Source organism: Narcine bancroftii, chromosome 11, assembly GCF_036971445.1.
Source record: "Narcine bancroftii isolate sNarBan1 chromosome 11, sNarBan1.hap1, whole genome shotgun sequence".
Classification (NCBI taxonomy): domain Eukaryota; kingdom Metazoa; phylum Chordata; class Chondrichthyes; order Torpediniformes; family Narcinidae; genus Narcine; species Narcine bancroftii.
In genome coordinates, this window is record NC_091479.1 from 100,754,324 (window position 1) to 100,774,055 (window position 19,732).

Below are 19,732 nucleotides of genomic sequence, written 5' to 3' on the forward strand. Positions count from 1 at the left end.
CTGGTTTTACCCTACCGGCCACTACTCCATCGCGTGACTCCTCAGGCAGGCATTTTCTTGAGGAATAGATCAATCTCCTTTCATGCAATGAAATACAGGAAACCTGGTGAAGCATGACAGAAACAAATTTGCACACTTACTGAACATCACACTATTTATTTAACTTCCAGAATTTAGAGCTTCACAGCACGGAAAGTGACAGTTTCAGTGCAGATTCAAGCAATGATTGATCACCTACATGAATTGAAGGAGCATGTCTTCAAAGTAAAAAGGTCAAAACTGACAGAAAAAAATTTTGAATCATCTTTGGCCTATCCAAAGACAATCAATGTTAGTTCAGTTTGAATTTCTTTCAACCCACAAAACAACCACTTCCTGGCAGATTAATGCTGATTTCTACTGCAGAGTAAGCTTTATACTGCAATGTGCATCGAAAGATCAGATGCATTTACTTTCTTTATAGATTATGCTTAAACATATTCCTATGATTAACCTCAACCTTAATGTAATAAAGTTGCAACATCTTTGGAAAATTGGCAGCCCAGGTACTTCAATGCACTGCAGTTTGGTGATGCATGCAAATTTGATTGATTTGGTTGAGTGGCACGAAGAGCAGCGGTTAGAAAAATGCTATTTATAGGTCCAGCAACCCAGGTTCGAATCCACCACTGTCAGCAAGAACTTTGTACTTTCTCTCCACGATCTGCGTGAGTTTTCCCTGGAATTTTCCCTGATTTCCTTCCACTCTCCAAAACGTATGGGGGTTGATTGGTTAAATTGGATGGCACAGGTTTCAGGGCCGGAGGGCCTTTGTTAGAAAAAACATTAAAATTGATTAATCATTGATAAGAATTTATAATAAGACTGAAATTAGAAACTGCAGAATTTCAACCAACATAGCAACTAAACGGAAAGCAATCTAGGAACAGATAACACACTGCATCAGACAGGGTCCTGCTCAATCCAGCAGAATCTGGTTCTTCAGATTGACTACTTCGAACATCAAGATTCTGCAGCCATTCTGGAAGGTCAACCAAGCATCATAATACCATATCCTTCCCCAATCATCCTGATAGGTCTTTGGACAGATTAATGTCAAAGGAGACATGGTTAGCGTAACACTGTTACAGCACGAGTGATCAGGACCGCAGTTCGAATCCCATGTTATCTGTAAGAAGTTCTCCTTGTCTATGTAGGTTTTCTCTGAGTGCTTCAGTTTCCTCCCACCATTCAAAAAAACTTACCGGGAGCTGTAGGTCAATTGGGGGGCACAGGCTTGTGGGCCAAAAGGGTCCATTACTGTGCTGCATGTATAAATTAAAATTAAATGAAGGATTAAATATGTAAAAACATAAACCATAAGAAATAAAATACAAAAGTTTTAATAAGTTAACACCTACCTCATCCAGGCTTGCTGTCCCAATCAAATGAATGGGGTCATGTTATTTACAGCACAGCTGGTGTAAAGTGGAAATGCCAAGCGTGATGCCTGAACAGCCCATTGACGAGGGTTGCTTCACCACTGAATTCAATGAGTCCAGCAGCAGAGCAGGTGGTCACCACATGCACTGGCATCCAGCTTATGGTTCATCTCTGGCTTCCACGTTCACAATGTGCAAATGAAATAAACCAGCCGAACCTAGGACTGCAGTTCGATCTAGCAAACTGGCAGATGAAGATCTGTACATTCACAATGCGCTTGGGAATCTCCAAAACGGAATTCAAGATCATAGAAATGGACCACGGTAAACATCCTAGTGTAAGAACACTGCTTTGAAACCTCAACTCTTTTCCCAGGTAATGGTTCCATTATTGTCAAACAATACTACATTTAGAATGCAACATCGGTGAAATTGTTTAACTTTTGTCTACTGAAAGGCAGAGTCACCACTTCGTCCGCAGCCCTCACAGCATTTTCTGTTTTTAACCTGAACGGCATGCTAGTACCATGGGCAGCATGGTTTGGATAGCGGATAGCACAACACTGTTGCAGGCCAGCAATTGGGACCAGGGTTCTAATCCCATATTGTCTATGAGGAGTTTCTATGTTCTCCCTGTGTCTGTGTGGGTTTTTTTCCCCACTTTTCAAAACATACCGGGATTATAGGTTATTTGGGTGTAATTGGATGGTGCAGGCTTGTGGGCCAAAATGGCTAGTTACCGTGCTGTATGTCTAAATTTTAAAAATGTTAAATTCTCAGTTTATTTTGAATCTTTTCCTGTCCAAAGAGAATTTAAGCTTGCTTATACAGCACACTTGCATGACACAATCATACATTTTTGAATCAGGTTAAGCAATTATCCCATGTGCTCAAAGCCCAACAAATCTGTAATTCTCCATGAAACTATAGACCATAGAAAACTACAGCACAGAAAACAAGCCATTTGACCCTAACAGCGTGTGCTATTCTTCTAGTATGGGAGATTTAAATTTGTCTTGATTATGGCAAAACATTTTAAATAACTAGGTCATTGATCTGGTTAAACAGTCAACAAGGAAATTTTAAAGTGAATAGGAAAGTAAAGTCATTCAAAACTAATTAAAATAAGTTGACTTTCAGAAGTGCTCAAAGCTTAATACTAAAGTTCTGTCAGTGATGAGGGATGCAAAGAGTAAGTTGTCAAAATGAAGCGCAAGAGATAGTAGATAATGCTAAACTCCGCAAAGCAGCAACTAGAATTGTATTTCAAAATACACTGCTTCAAGTCCAGCTGGGAAAAAGAGGCATTCTTTAAGAATAAGTGCGTGCAAAAAAGTAAAATATCCATGTTATGGAAGTAATCTCATGGCCTGCAGTTGGGATCCAAGATAGGTCTAATGATGAAGAGATCTCCTTCAGCAGCCCTTTCCTGTGAATGAAATAACCAATGTGTTTTCCATAAAGTTATGGCCACACTATTGGGAGCTCCAAAAACCAAGTTTTATTCAGACTTCTCAATGAATTGCTGCAATGAAAGATAATCACACTTGCCTCATTTTGGGAATTCACTTTTTTTGGACCACATCTGCAACAACTACTGACCACGACAGATCCTAAATTGAACAACAACATTAACAGCGAGCACATGTTGCGCGATAACAATTTCAACCGGCATGTTCCATTGTTGATAAACTGAACAAATGAGATAGAAAATAGCTACATTAAATTATCTCTGCTTTTTGTACACTCAGGATGTACGGTCAATTTTCCAGTCAGAAAGACACCGGAGAAGTGGAGATAGTTTGAATTGAAGTCTTCACCTCTATAGTAAGGTGGCTTCAGGTCCCTATCCTTGCACTTAATCATTTCATATCTACTAGATTGAACTAAATATATGCAATCACTTCTGAGCAATCCAACATTTGAAATGTGATCATTAAAAGACTGGTCCACAAAGCTCTCTCATTCAAGAATCCTGCATTAACTGTATTACCGAATATAAAGTCAGACAAGCTTAATTATCAAATATCTGGGTGGATAAACTGAAAGCTGGTAGCAGAAATATTGAGTTAAATCACCCTGGTGGATTCATTTCAAATCTGGGAGAGAGAAACAGTCGCCATCACCTATCATTACACAATAACTGGAATGCTCAGACCTCATGTTGGATCAAAAAAATGCCAAGTACTTTAATATGTCTGATTTGGCTTAGAATTGGAGACTTTCATTTCAGTGGGGATCCTGAGACTATAGAGAAATCAATATTCAAATTATTTTAAATTGATTTATAATTGTTACCGTAGTTCTGATGAACCATTAAAAAAATTTACTTCAATTTTAGTTTTCAAATGAGTCTAAACGCCGGTGATATTTAAACTTACAAAAGCTTTACAACTTTAACACAAGACAAAGCCTTCCAGGATTTGGGGCTCTCAGCCAGGTGCCATCAAAGGTCACCTCATTACCTGACTTGAGAATCCAGAGGCCCAATGATATTGGCACTCGGTATCAAGTCCAGGAGAGACTGACGGCACAAAGACCTTGGAGGGTAAATTTGGCGGTGGGCAAGATCCAGGAAGATAAAATACTGTACAACAAAAGGTATTGGTGAAAGTAAAAGATCAACATATGTATAGTTAGCATTACTTCAGTGGGGAGGGGGGGGGTGGTGGAGAGAAAAATCAAATGAGGCAAGAATGTTCTAATAGACATATGGAAACAAGAGACTGGCTTAGTGAGCGTGAACAAATAGGGCCGCAAGGCCTGTTTCCATGCTGCACAAGTACCAGGATGTGGCAAAGAGGAGATGGAAGTCTTCACATTTTAAAAATCATGTTAGGAGTAAATTACTGGTTTATATTTTCAGAGAACCTCACCAATTAAAGCAATGATTAAAAATCAGCCAGATGCATATTTAAACGTTTACCTACGATAAACAGTTTCAAGGACAATTTATTGCAATGAAATCTTCATGCCCAATTTAAAAAAAGGAATATATTACAGCCAAAGTCAACAATCTTTGGTGCAAGATTTGCAATGCACTTTCAGATCTTTAAGCAAGATGCTACCTGAAATTATAAGAGGAAGCTTCCAAATATTAATTAAAATTTTTTTAGCTTCAATAAATTATATATTTTTTTAATTGTCCAGATCCATAGAGCAAAATGCAGCTTTAAAACACACAAATTATCAAGAACAAAAGATTACCTTCTGTGGGTGAGGTTTTCAACCTTGTACAAAGCCCTTCGACATTCCCGTAACACTCTTCTATTTTCTGCACAGCATCTGTAGATCGTAGTTCCATAAGATTACGGAGCTCTAGCACAGTACAGTCAAATTGCCCTTCATGGTGATCATCTGTTGTTTTGCTTGGAAGGTACTTCACTGTATTATTCATGTCACCCATGTTTAAAAATCCTCAATGCAAAATCTTGGTGCCGAAAAGAAAATACAATAATCCAACCAAATTATGGATTCCAGAAAGTGCAATTCCTCCAAAAACAGTTGATTAGTGAACAGACTGCATCATCCAAAGTGATTATTTAAAAAATCCATGCTTGACCAATGACTGGTTTCCATGTTCACTCACTTTAGCAATCCTTTGGTTGAAGTCTACAAAAAAAATTACATTAAATTACTATTTGCACACAAGCATATAAGAGCAACTCACAGAGGCTGAAGGGGGGGGGGGGTGGGGTGGAAGAGAAGAGAAACATTACATTTAGCGCCTTTTAACAAGGGCATCCGTTGAGAAATTAGTAATGGTCATATTCCCTACATTATTATAAACTGAAAAACAAACACCATCACAAGAACAAAGAATACAATTAATGCATATGAATCCCAGTAGAGGAAAATTTGATTTACATCTCAGACATCTTGTAGTTAAATCTTATTAGCTGAGGTTCTGACATACCTCACACAAAGGTAGAATTCACCCAAAATAATGCTTGGTCTCAGATCATAAACCCACTTCACTACATTACCCTACCCTAATGGTTAATTATAGATGTATAAAAGCCAATTTCACAGTGCACAATAAAGTATATTAGAAGCCCTGTACCAGGAATCGGTCAGGGCTTGGAGTCTAGTGGGCAGATTAATTTCTTTCCATGGTCTATTTAAAAGGAATGAAATTCTATCTCGTCAGTGATAGCAAACCCACAACTTTGAAGTTAAATAGGCAGAAATGTTAGTTTTGAAGTCTGTATGGTGAAAATAAATATTCAAATTATATTTCAAATAAAAAAAACTTTAAAATTGATAATGCTATCACAACTTCAAGTCTGAAGCACAATGGTATCATATTTTGACGTGACTGATGAGTTTTGCATGAGACGAGGTCATTAAAATAAACTCCAGTGGTAGCTTGTGGAAGGTGTCAAGCACTATTTTGGACTCCACAGCTGTCATAAAGCATGTCCCGGTTACTTATTTGAATGCATTTGGTCTGCATCTAATTATTAGAGCACAAAATAGACAACCCAGAAAGAAGGTAAAGGTGATCGTGCAAACTGAAAGCTTTTCGCAGCATTCAACTTAATGGATGCAATAACAATGTAATGGAGAGAAGCATTTGTTGTTCAGAAGATGGGTCCTTGACCAGAGGCATCAATATTGCCTTCCTCTCCACTGATGCTGTGCAAACTCTCAAGTGCTTCCAGCATTCATTTTTATTTCAGATTTCTGGCATCTGCAGTTTTTTTTTGTTCCAATTACTCGACAAATGTAACCCCCACTGCCCTGAAGGTAACATGGCCTGAATGGAAAGTGCTTGAGTGTTAACATTTCATATGGAAACATGCAGTTCAATATATAATTCATTAGGATTGGTTTGATTACATGACTGGAATGTTATTTATATTTATCCTTCACTAACAAGGTTCAAGTACAAACATGATCTCGATGCAAGATAGCACATGTTACACTTTGTTGGTACTATGTATCAACACTTAACAAGCAATCCTGCAAGAATTCCAAGCATTTTGGATGTTTGGCATTCAAAATGTAGGGAAATAAATGCAAAATTGATTCCTACTATCTAGATTCACAGAACGAGTCAAAAAAAAAGTGCTTGCACTATCAGGGTAGAATATAAAGGAGAAACCATCTTAATCAACTTTGTTGCATTAAGATTATGTAACCATTTTTTCCTATTCGACCTTCACCTGCATATTCTCCCACGTTGTTTTATTATTAAGAAAAGGCTCACGAAATGATTATCTCAGGGAAGCCTCTTTCTTGCTTAATCTAATTAGGTCTGTAAAAAAAATCTTTTGTCCACTCTGTTGTACATGCCAGCACAATTCAATGCACAATGAGCTGCAACCCAGCTAAGAGTAAAACTGTAAAAGCTACAAGCCAAAACTTAATTGGTTATTATTCTAGAATTGATTAAATGGATCTCTTGGAATTATCAGAGACAAGAATTATGCACTTTTTAAGCCTTCAGCCCAAAATGAATGAGAAGCTATACTTCTCCCAACAAACTTTTTCCTCAAAGTTGTCAAATTAAGAAGAGTCACTAAGAGAGAGCAAGTGGAAAGGGTCCAGCATTGGCAGAACTATTAATCTATCTTAATATCTTATTAATCTATCTTAATATCTAACATGTCAAAATAAACATTACCATATTTAGATCCACAGAGTATTCTCTAGTATGTCAACCATTCTGGAATCAAGCAAAATATTAACTGATAGTAAATTCTCTCAACTTTTACTGCTTACATTGCCTGCATGAAAGATTTTAAATCAAATTTATATTCAATGCATTAAAATCTGAACTGCTTGTCAGGTAGAATTGCAAATCTTAAATAATTGAGACTTCAAGTTGTTCAAACTTTGATGCTGCAGTTTGACTGTAATACGAGACCAGATATTAGATTGCACCAACCACACAATTTACAGACTATTCAGATACTAAAAGTGCAAATTCAAATGTTTGATAGCACAGAGACAAGTTGGTCCTTGTGCCAGAAACTTGCTGAGAAAATGGTCTAGTCCTCTGCATTTCATCTTAACTGGTCCCCAAATTGAAAAAAAAATGATTAACTTAACATCAATACTCTTCGACTAAAATTTGATTAAATGAGGACAAATATCAAAACCAATGAAAACAAATACAAACAACCTGATGAAATGCAGAGGGACAAAGGATTGTCGATGTTTCGTGACAGAGCCCTTCATCAAGATTGACGGCAAAGTGGTGATAAATATATATAACAGGTGTTTCGGGCTGGAGTCCTTCATCAAGGTATGAAAGAATGTTGGCAGGAGCCTGAACAAAAAGGGGGAAGGAGCGTGGTAGCAAAGGCAGGAGGTGATAGGTGAAGGAAGGCACAGCAGGAAGGGGAGGAGGGATGGCGAGGTAAAAAGAGGGAAGCTGAGGGAAGACAGGGAAGGGAGGGAGAATGGAGAAATAGCAGAAATTGGAAAATCGATGTCAATGACATCTGGCTGGAGAATGCCCAGACAGAAAATCAGGTGCGTTTCTACAATTTACGGGTGGTCTTAGAGGGCCATGGATAGACATGAGAGTGGGACGCAGAACTGAAATGGTTGGCCACAGGCAGATCCCTGTCCCTCTGATGTAGAGAAGGCTATAAAAGGAGCACTGGATGCAGTAAATCAATCCTCAGATACACAAGTGTTGCTTCACTTGAAAGGCCAATTTGGAGCCCCAAACTGTGATGAGGCAGGAGGTGTGAGCACAAATGTGGCACCTCCTGCAGCTGCAGGGGAAGGTGCAGGGGTGGGTGATTGGTAGAGGGGGACGAGTACACGAGGGAGTCAGTATCCCTGTGGCTGCAAGGATCAGGGCCTTCTCTACATCAGAGAGACTGGGAGATCACATCGCTGAGCACCTTCGCTCTGTCTGCCCCAGTGACAGGGACCTTCCAGTGGCTAACCATTTCAGTTTACGTCCTGCTCCCATACTCACATGTCTATCCATTGCCTGATGTACTATCCCACCAAGACCACCCTTAAATTGGAGGAACAACATCTGATTTTTCATCTGGTCACTCTCCAGTTGGATGGCATTAACACAGACTTCTCCATTTTCTGCTAACCTGCTCTCCCTTCACCCCCATCCCTTCCATTCCCCGGTCTTCTTTCCTCAGCTCTCCACCTCCTTCCCTCTCTATTCACCTAGCCATCCCTCCTCCCCTTGCTTCCTGCTGTGCCCTCCCAACTCTATGACCTCCTATCTACTTCTATGCTCCTCCCCCTTACCCTTTTATTCAGACGCATGCCAAGATTTTCCCATATCTTGTGGAGAGCTCCAGCCCAAAACATTGGCTATGTATCATCTTTACTACATAAAAGACACTGCTTGACCTGCTGAGTTTCTCCAGAATTGTGTTTTTACTTCAACCATGGGGTCTAGGCTTTTGTATTTTTCTTCTGAAGTGGAGTGATACCTGGTAATAGCCATTATACCAGCCATCTCCTCTTTGCAACTGTCTGGGCGTAAGGTTCAGGCCTGAAATGGCAACAATCCTTTTTCCTCTCACTGATGCTGCTCAACCTACTAGGTTTCTCCAGCAGTTGTTTGTTGCTCCAGATTCCAGCATCTGCAGTTTTTCATGTGTCTACTTTCCTCTCTCCTCAAACTTCAAACCAGTTTTAAAGAAACAAATTTCTTTTATTTTGAACTATTGATTTTTCATTTACAGTGCATGACAGAAACAAACTCAATTATGAAATTGAACCATTTTAGAAAAAAATCTTAAATTTCTTACTTTTAGACTCACAAGTACTAATTCTGGCCACACGTACTTTGATCTGTCCAATTCTTCTGCAAGTTTTAAATGTTTTAATAGGCCAATGGAAACCATCAATCGAAATCCACAAAAATATAACTCACAATTTTAGCATATTTGTTTCTTAAATGTAGATAGATATCTTTCCTTCCTCAACTTTCTACACTTCTTGCTGGCACTTTTTTCTAGCTCTTTCCAGTACCACACGCAGAGGTCTAGACCCAAAAGTGCCCCACAGAAGCTGCTGTCTTCATTCAGTTCCCTGTAGAATTACTGCTTGAAAATGCACAGCAACATTAAATGACACCAGACATATGTTAAAAATAGAACAGAGCAAGCAATGAATCCCACATTTAATTAAAAAACTTGTATGCAACATGTGCTTACAGTAAATTATTTCATACAACAGACTCAACCACACAAAGCCTGCTTCACAGCAGGTATAATATACATTGTGGCTACTTAATTATCGACTTTGTGTTTGGGTGAGGCTTGGGGTACGCAGTTGAATGACAAAATAGCCTGGGTTAAGCAATTCCAAAACTGGTCTTCAGAGCACTTTAATGTCCATCTTTGAAGAGACTTAGTTTTTCTACCAGAACAAACAAGACTTCTTGAATTGGAATTGCACACATGGAAAAGAAACCACTTTATTGGCATCCGAAGGTCAAGGTTCAACAGGTTGAGGAAAAATGGCAAAAAAGGAAAGATTAAAGGTTTTGAAATAACAGATAAACAAATAATGGGTGAATGGGTGGGATCTGATAACCATGATGGAGACATAGCTGTCAAGGAATAAAGGCTGGAATTTAATATTCAAAGATAATTGTATTTTAGCAACGATAGGCAAGAAGAAAAAGTGGGGTAATAATGCTTATAAGAGATGAAACTACCACATGGCAATCAGGGCTCAGAGATTTTTAGTCCATTTAGGATGAGGTTAAAAACTACCAGAGAACAAAAGCACAAGAGGTTGTTGATGCTGGAAAAAGGAAACACAGACAAACACAGCAAAATTAGCCAAGGAAAATGTATAAATCAACAAATAAAGCAGATTATATGTGTACAAAATCAGTGCAATAATTATTGCAGACTTTCAATCTTGGATAAACCTAGTTAGAAACTGTAGCCACAGGATCTATTTTTATTTTAAATTTTATTTACAGCATGGAAAAACAAAATTTAGTGCTGCCCAAATAACCATGTATGCTTTAGGGGGGTGGGAAGAAAGCGAAGTACCCAGGAAAACCCCATACAGTCATGGGGAGAATGAATAAACTCCTTACAGAAAGCACCAGATTTGAACGCAGGTTGCTGGCGGTGTAACAGCATCGCATTAACTGCTTTGCTAACTGTGCCACTCAAATTCAGAGTACATTCTGGATAATTCCCCAAAGCAAAGCGTTAAGAGTTGAACAGTGAAGAAGCCACCTTGCGTCTGGAAATTGGCAACGTCTGGTTTAAAAGATGACCTCTGTAAAAGATCTTTAATGATCATATATGATGGAATGATATATTTTACTAAAAGGAAAATTTGGTACACAAAGAACTGTATTTAAACATAAAATTAAATGAACTATAATAGAAGGGTTAGCAGGAAATACAGTTGGCAAGCTACACCAGATGGTCATTTCACTCAAAGGTAACTCACAAGGAGTAAAGAATGAACCAATCGGGGCTAACCAAAGAACTTAAGGAGAGAGTCAAATTTAAAGAGAAAACAGGAGTAAATTTGAAAACTAGATAGGAGGGCCAACTAGCATTGAAAAAGGGAGAATTTTGAATAAGTACATAAAAGGTCCATTTGAACATTGCATCAAGACAACAAGGTTGGTGAAATAGTTATGGGGAACAAAAAAATTATGGAGTTAAAGGCATTTTGCAGTCTTTACAGTAGAAAATGCTACAAACATTTTATAGATGATTACTGCAAAGAAGAATTAAATGCCAGCCAAGAGAAATATTATTAGGCAAACTAATGATCCCCTAACCCTTGCATTTTAGAATTCTTGACATAAGCTACTGCCATAATGGATGCATTAGTTATAATCTTCCAAAAATCTTCATATTCTGGAGAAGAGCTAAGAAATTAGAACAAAAACTATTAATTTGACACCACTATTCAAACAAAGAGGCAAAAAGCAGGCTGATTAGCCCAACATCTGTGGTTGGAAGAGATCATTACCACATCACCCCTTTGTAGGTTTTAACCTAAGGCTTTAGATTAAACCAATTGGCATTTGTTGCTCCATCACCAAAGAAATGATCAGAGGCATGCACTAGAAAACTGACCTATACAAGGCAAATCATTGCAGTAGCAATTGGAATCCCATTTCCAAGCTCACTGTAGAACCACACCACACAATTTTTCCCAATTTTCCTTTGAGATCAAAATGCAGCTTATGGCAACATTTTCCATGCTCCAATAAACTGCAGAAAGCATTTCCAATTCTACTCAAAACTACTTGTTTTTAAAAAGATGAATTTGTGACTACATTCCTTGCATTTAAACACAAACCTAATAAAGGGGTCTGTTAGGTAATATGCCTTTAGATAGGAAGCAATGTTGGTGTGATGCCACAATTCTTATCGAAGCTTGAATTTCAGTTCTTTATGGTGATTCTCTGGAAGTCCACACTACAGAGGATTGTGAAAACCAGATATAACCAGATATAAAATAGATATTTTTCTTATTGATATTTTTTTTAATCAAGAAATTGAAGTCTATGGACATCTAGCATTGAAGAGATGAGGCTTGGGGTAGATCATCCATGGGGCTACTGAGAAGATTTGGTACATCACCAAAGACTTGCAAATTTCTACCATTCTGACTGGTTGCATCACTGTCTGGTATGGAGATGTCAATGCACAGGACAGGAAAAGGCGACAGAGAGTTATGAACTTGGTCAGCGCCTTCATACAGACAAGGCCCCACTTCATGAAGGGCATCTATAAGAGGCATCTAAGAATACAGCCTCCATCATCAAGGACCCTCACCACTTAAGCCATGCCCTCTTCACACTGCTACCATCAGGGAGGTAGTGCAGGAGCCTGAAGAAAAACACCCAACTGCACAAAAACAGCTTCATCCCCCTCCCACCAGATTTCTGAATGGAGACACTACTTCAATTTTTCCTTTTTTCTTGCATTAACTTATTTATTTTTAAAAATGTGATTTATAGCAATTTTTGCACCTGTAATATGGCTTTGAAACAATAAATTTCGTGACATGTTCACAACAATAAATTCTGATTCACCTTATCAATTGGGCTTGAAGTGCCGAGTAGCCTATTCCTGATATTTTTTGTTTGCTCAGTGTCTTGTAAATAAAGTTTTAAAGGTAATAAGCACACTAAAGTGCAAAAAGTAAATAGGGATACTGCAACCTTTCTCTCCTAATCCCCAGACCAAGAATTCTCAACAAAATGAATAAAGTATCTGATCCCATCTCTCACTGAAATAAAATTAGGAGAATTCTAGCAACACAGGAATCCTTCAACTGATTTGACATTACGTATCCAGGGCTTACATGTGTATTAACAGTTGAACTCGACTGTTCATCCATTTTCCCATGTGCTCACCAATTAGGCTTCAAAGATCTGGCGATCAAAAAGATATCCACATGATCTCTGGGGGCAAAGGAACCACCAAGATTTATAGTTTAGTTCTCTTCATCTTACTAAATTTTTCCCAAAACTGGCCAACAGTTCTCTGCTCTGCCATTAGTGTCGCCTGGTGCCCCTTACTGTAAGAGAGAAAGAGAACCAAAAGAGAGTCTTTCAGATTCACTGAGTGTCCATGAATTTACATCCAGTGCTCCTGCAGACTCTCCAGCCACACAGACTCTAGTTCGATTAACTGTGACCCAAGCTCCAGGTCCAAATCTCTGGCATGATCAGAACTTTAGGAGCCCTTCTTGCCTTCAGCACTCTCTCAAATCCTGGCTCTGATACCTAGTTCTCATGAAACAGTCTCCAGAAGCCCACAGCCCACGCATGTCCCCAGATTGCAAGATGCCCACAGCCTGGGAATTCCACAGCCTCTGAGCCTTTGCTGGTTCACTGCCATGGTCACCCTCCCTGTAGGGTTGTCTCTCCTTCTCAACTCGAGGGAGGGTGGTCCTACCCATTTCTGGTGCCCTGAGCTGCTCCCTAGAGTCTACAACCCCTTGTGGCAGCAGCCAAACACAGGCACCACAAGGTCTGCGCCCAAGATATAATTGTTAAGAACGGTCATAACCAATTCTTCAACCACACCAATTAATTACTTCCCACTCCTCCATAACATTAGCTCTAGAATTATTTAATATTCTTTTACATGGTACCTTATCAAAGGCCATTTTAGAGACCAGATACACTGCTTCCATTGGAGAGCCCTCATCTTTTCAGCTTGCTATATCCTCAAATAAGCTAACAGGTTTATCAGCCATGATTTCCCCTTCATAAATTGATGCTGACTCTGTCCAGTCCTACTGCATTTTTTTAAAAAAACCATTTATTACAAGATTCCGTCACTTTCTCTACTTGTCAGGCTCATTAGTCTATAAATTGCCATTTTCTCTCTATCCTTAAATTTGCCGTCTTCCAAATTGTGTGAACCATTCTATATTCCTGAATTTTGTAAGATTGTAACCAGTGCAACCAGGTTTTCCATAGCTATCCTGTTTTAGGGATTATTCCTTTCAGTTTCTTCAATTTAAAAAAAATACTAGTTCTCAAAAATGATTAAAGTAAACTCCATTCTAATGAAGCAGCTCCTCCTTTGCGTCAGCGCATTGCAAACTGAAACTCCTTTCTCCCACATTAATGCCTCAAGCCACTTGCTGTTTGTCAAACCACGTGCTTGCCATTTGTCAATTTAGGCACTTTGTGGTGCAGCATCTTAACTTGGACTGCGACTGCTTATTCCTTTATTGAAACCACATCTTTTTAAAAGAATAAAATATTTTTAAAATGATGAGTATCTTTCAGTTAACCTATGTAGCTAATATTAAGCACAGCAAGCTGTTCAAATGGTTGATATTGGTGGAGTACAAGAGGAAGGAATTTCGTTTAAATTATATAATTTTTGAGGCAGAACCTGGATGAGAGCATTTTCACTTTCCTTAGCTGCAGATGGAGAGTCACTAGATTCCCAGGTTGAGTGTTAAACTGGGAGGAAATATTGGAGTCTTGGGAACTTAATCCATTGAAACATAATTCTAACTGAAAAAAATGTCTCTGAATGCAGAGCGAGAACTGTCAAACAATTTGGTGTAAAATTATATGTTCTGTACTATTACATGACAATAAAGGAATCTTGAACAAAAACAGTAGGAATGAGTGGCTAGAAAAAAGTGTGTGTTTGCTGGATTCCTACCTAATTTACCTCAATGATTTGAATAACAGAATCAAGTGTGACAATAATCCAAGTTTGCCTCAAACAAGGCTGGGTTACATTGTGGTTGTAGGAATAATGCAAGGGATTTCAGGGAGGTGTTATGAAAGAGAAATACTGTCTGACAAACTAGTTTTTGAGGATGTAACCTCAAGGACTAACCAATGGAAATTGGGCATCTGGTCAAGTGAACACAAACAAATGGGTGGGTGGCCCCATTTCAAGCAACGCCTTGAGCCCAAGCAAGCATCCACTGCATATTCATCTGCTAAGAATTCCAAAAATCTTGTAGGCAAGGATGTCTCATGGAATATAATGTGTTGGAGAGAAACTTTGGTCCTAAATATCCCCCAAATGTTTGAGCATGGGCTGGTCACCATTTGACAAATTTTTCTTGGTGGGTGGGGGGGGAGATGGGGGAAAATTGATGCTAATTTATATGCTTGAACGATGGTGTTGCTCAGAAAGATCTGGGTCCCCTTATAAATAAAGTGAAAATTCAGCTAGCACTTAGAGACCAGAATGATAATTATAGGAAATGATAATTATACTGGACTATGAAGAATTTGCTTTCTGAACATTTTTTGGGTGTATTTTACAGATTTTGGGCTGCTGATTACAAAAATCACCGTAAAATTTTTCTATCACTAAACTTCCACACCCTCCCCCCCCCCCAAGAAATAACCTATTTTTGTGATTCATGTCATATTTTAAGTCTACTTCAAGAAGACAAAACCATGAAATGCAACACGTCATTGAAAATTCATTTTCTGCCTTCGCACTTGGACGTCTTCCTTGCTGATCTTGGAGCAGTGACGAACATGGTGAAAGGTTTCATTAGGACACTGCGACATGGCAAGGTGGTATCAGGGCAACTGGAATCCATTAATGCTGGCTGACTATTGTTGGACAGCGATATGAGAGGCATCAGATGCTGAGTACAAATGAAAATCAGTGGAAAAACATTTTAGCTCATTAGCACTAACACAATGTGCCAGTATCATTATGCAATTTAACAATACTTTTATTGATTTTAGCATGTTTATGTTTCTCCAACTTCTTCACCAAATCTGAAATTATCTCCATTTTCAGCTTGAAGTTGTTTATTATAATCCTCAATTTTTCTTCAGAAAAACAATAGCAATCGTCAAGGAGCCACAGCACCCAGCACAAGCTCTGTTCTCTCTGCTGCCATCAGGGAAGAGGTCTAGGTGCCACAGACTTGCACCCCCAGGTTCTGGAACAGCTGCTCCCCCTCCACCATCAGACACAACAACAAACTCAATCAGGGACTCATTTAAGGATTCTTACTTCTGCATTTTATTGATTTAATTCTCTCTGGATCGCACATTTTGTTTACATTAGTTATCTGTTTATTTGTTTATGTGTACAGAGTAATTTTTTTGCATTGCCACTAAGTGGTAATTCTGTCTCACCCACAGGAAAAAAGATCTCAGGGTTGTATGTGATGTCATGTATGTACTCTGACAAGAAATCTGAAACCTTTTTAAAACAATTGTCCAGTTTTATGAAGTCCCATTTAGAACATAGTGCAAGATAAACCTGTAATTGAGGGAGCAAGCACTGAAGATTTACCAGATTAATCCCTTGGATGGCAATTCATAAAAGTGGAGGTTACACAGATGGAGATGGCACTTCCTTGAATAAATTTTGGTCACATTGAAAGAATTCTTGCAGGCTAAATGCAGGATGCATCCCTTGAGTCTAGAAACACAAGTCCATATCAAAATAAGGGATTATTCTGGATAGGGAAGAAATTTCTTCACCCAGAGGGCAAAACCTTCATAATTCTCTATCCCTGGAGCATGTCGAGGTTCAGTAAATTCAGGGACTTTTGGATATCTGCTTTTTAAAATCACCAAGTGTACTTTTTTTCTCAGGGCTGCCAATTTACTGCAATGATTGTAGATCTATTTAACCTACATAAAACCACAGTAGGCATATGTGCTGGAATCTATTATCAAGAACATGATAATAAGACATATCAAATCAGTGGATAGGTTTTTTCCAAACACTACACTGGAATCCCATTCTCTTCTCCCGGCCACCCTACTTCTCCTCCCCCTACCTCTCCCTCCCTCCCCCCCCCCCCCCCCCCACGATACCTTCAAACAACACTATATTCTCCAATTCATTGGTTTCAGCTCCTGAATCAAGGGAACTCCGAAAGATGACACAAACACATTTGGCATCTACGCAGTGGACTTTTAGAAATCTAGGTCACAGGTCAGCATGCTCTTGGGGAGTTGTTAGTTCTTTGTTGATTTCTATAGTCATTAATTATTACTAACATTTAAGTTCTCCACACCACCAACAAACCAACTTCTGGTGTACTTTGTCTCTACAAAGATCCAAAATACTGTCTTGAATCACATCACAATTTCTTCAGTATCAGCTTTTTGGAAACCCTTCACCTTCTTCCTCTATTCTGATGTATAGAAACTATTTTTACAGGTTTAATCATGCTGATGGAAAAATGTCATCTCAAGCTGTATATAAATATAAAGCACATACTACAAAGTATGAATTATTCCACGCTTGGCATTTCTTATCTGCCACTCTATTCCCCCCCCCCCCCCCTCAATCTACCTTGGTCACTTCCTATTCAAATCTTTTGAACACAAAGTGTGGAAATACCAAGTAGGTCAAGCAGCACCCATGAAAGAAGCTCAACATTTCAAGCTGATTAATTTTTTTTCTAGAACTGGTTAATTTATACATTCCTTTTGTTCCTAATTTGTTCATTTAAATCTTGAAAAAATTTGAGATATGGATAAAGTTTGAAATAAATATTGAATTCCTGGAAAAATATTCATTTTAATTCTTTGGCTTGGCTTCGCGGACAAAGATTTATGGAGGGGTAATGTCCACGTCAGCTGCAGGCTCATTTGTGGCTGACAAGTCCGATGCGGGACAGGCAGACACGGTTGCAAGGGAAAATTGGTTGGTTGGGGTTGGGTGTCTTTTTGTCAGTGAGGTGGGCTCTGCGGTCTTCTTCAAAGGAGGTTGCTGCCCGCCGAACGGTGAGGCGCCAAGATGCACGGTTTGAGGCGATATCAGCCCACTGGCGGTGGTCAATGTGGCAGGCACCAAGAGATTTCTTTAGGCAGTCCTTGTACCTCTTCTTTGGTGCACCTCTGTCACGGTGGCCAGTGGAGAGCTTGCCATAGAACACGATCTTGGGAAGGCGATGGTCCTCCATTCTGGAGACGTGACCTACCCAGTGCAGTTGGATCTTCAGCAGCGTGGATTCGATGCTGTCGGCCTCTGCCATCTCGAGTACTTCGATGTTATAATACAATTAACATAATAGGTAAGTTTACCCATCTCTTTAAATCTTCATCTATTTTTTAAAATATTGGAATATAGTTTAATTTATATAAATTTTTCAAATTATTATCAATATGTATAGCTTAACCTTATCTGTCCATTTAAATTGAACTTTTTGTCAACATTGTGAGTAACCTTCTTTTACCTATTCCATTACTTCATTTTTATCCCAATTTATTTTTATACCCTGAGATTTTCCCATATTCTAACAACTGACTATAAAGTCTTGGCAATGATAATTGCAGTTGAGTTAAATAAACTAATATGTCATCAGCAAATAAACTAATTTTATGTTCAGTCTGATTTATCTCAAACCCTTTCAATTGGCAATACAATTCTTTTTGGTGCTCAGAGTCAAGTTGCAACTATTCAAGTTTGAATGTTCACCCCTAAAGAATTACTCACTGATTAACTTCATTTAGGCAAAACAAGCTAAAGTAACCTGCTCCCTGAGAGCATAATGTCCATTCCAGGAAGATGAAATCAAACACATTCTACCTCCATTTTAACAATTTTACCAATTTTTTTGCCATTGATAAAAGACCATCCCCTACATTGATCCCACTGCCTCGCTCTCAGCTGTCCCCAGGTGTTTCTAGACACCTTATGCTGTGAGCAAGCTGTTCTGTGGGTTTGTTCTCAGTCTGAACAGTCTGAAGCCCACCACCTCACTCCCACCGACAGCCCGCCACCAGCCCCCAACAATAGATTGCAGTGATTAGTAAGGGATTACTTAAGGTGACATGCAAGTGGAAAGAAAAAGTTTGAAATCCAAGTCATCACCTTTATTTATTGTTCAGCCATGCTCGCACGGTAAAGATGAGAAAGCGTTTCTCCAGGACCATGGAGCATATTTACATAAATAAGTTAGAAGTTAAACACATTAAAATATTAAGACGTATACAGTAAAAGTCCACAGCACACTATCCACATACATTCTGGGAATTCAGGAGCCTGATGATTTTGGAGAAAAACTGTTGCCCAATCTGGACGCAAAGGCCTGAATGCTACAGTACCTCCTACCAGATGGTAGAACAATTTACATGAGTGTATGGAATCCTTCGCAAAATTTATTGCCTTTCTCCTGCATTGAGCATTGTAGATGTCCTTCATGGTAGGAAGAGGTTCCCCAATGGTATTTTCCACTGACTTCATTATCCTCTGCAGGGTTTTGATGCAGAAGCACAGGATGTTCTCAATAAATCCTCTGTAGAATGTAGTGAGGACGAAGGGTGGGAGATGAACTTTCCTTAACCTTTGCAGGAAGTAGAGGCGCTGCTGGGCTTTCTTGGCTATGGAGCTGGTGTTAAAGGATTAGGTGAGATTCTACACCAAGTGCACTCCAAGAAATTTAATACTCTTGATGACATCAACAGAGTGTGGTCCCCAGGCCTTCCTAAAGTCGACAACCATCTCTTTCATTTTATTAATATTCAGATACAGATTGTTGACTCTGCATCAGTCTGTTAGCAGCTGGATCACATCTCTATATGCTGATTTCTCATTCTTACTAATAAGGCCAACCATGGTCATGTTGTCAGTGAGGTTCAAGCTGCACAGTCATGAGTGAGCGATGTGGACTAAGCACACAGCCCCTGGGGGGGCCCCGTGCTCAGTGTGATGGTCTTGGAAGTGCTGTTACCAATCCGGACTGCTTGGCCTCCCCAACACGAAGTCAAGAATCTAATTGTAGAGGGAGGTGTTTAGACCCAGCAGGTTCAACTTCCTGATTAGGTACTAATGTAGGATTGTGTTGAATGCCAAAGTGAAGTCAATAAGCAGCACTTGAACATTCGAGTCTTTATTTTCCAGGTGGATGAG

General features: G+C 39.1%; 1 protein-coding gene across 10 annotated transcripts in view; it reads right to left on the reverse strand.

The window, feature by feature from the left end:
* LOC138746223 (plasma membrane calcium-transporting ATPase 1-like) overlaps window positions 1-19,732 on the reverse strand; it is a 90,173-nt gene that overhangs the window by 55,557 nt on the left and 14,884 nt on the right. For 9 of the 10 annotated variants that reach the window (XM_069904283.1, XM_069904275.1, XM_069904277.1 and 6 more), the window contains one exon: window positions 4,629-5,033. In XM_069904283.1, the coding sequence (XP_069760384.1) occupies window positions 4,629-4,827 (199 nt within the window). In that variant the 5' untranslated portion in view covers window positions 4,828-5,033. Of the gene's footprint in view, window positions 1-4,628; window positions 5,034-7,050; window positions 7,093-19,732 lie in introns of all 10 variants that reach the window. The other variant, XM_069904278.1, reaches the window with a different exon arrangement.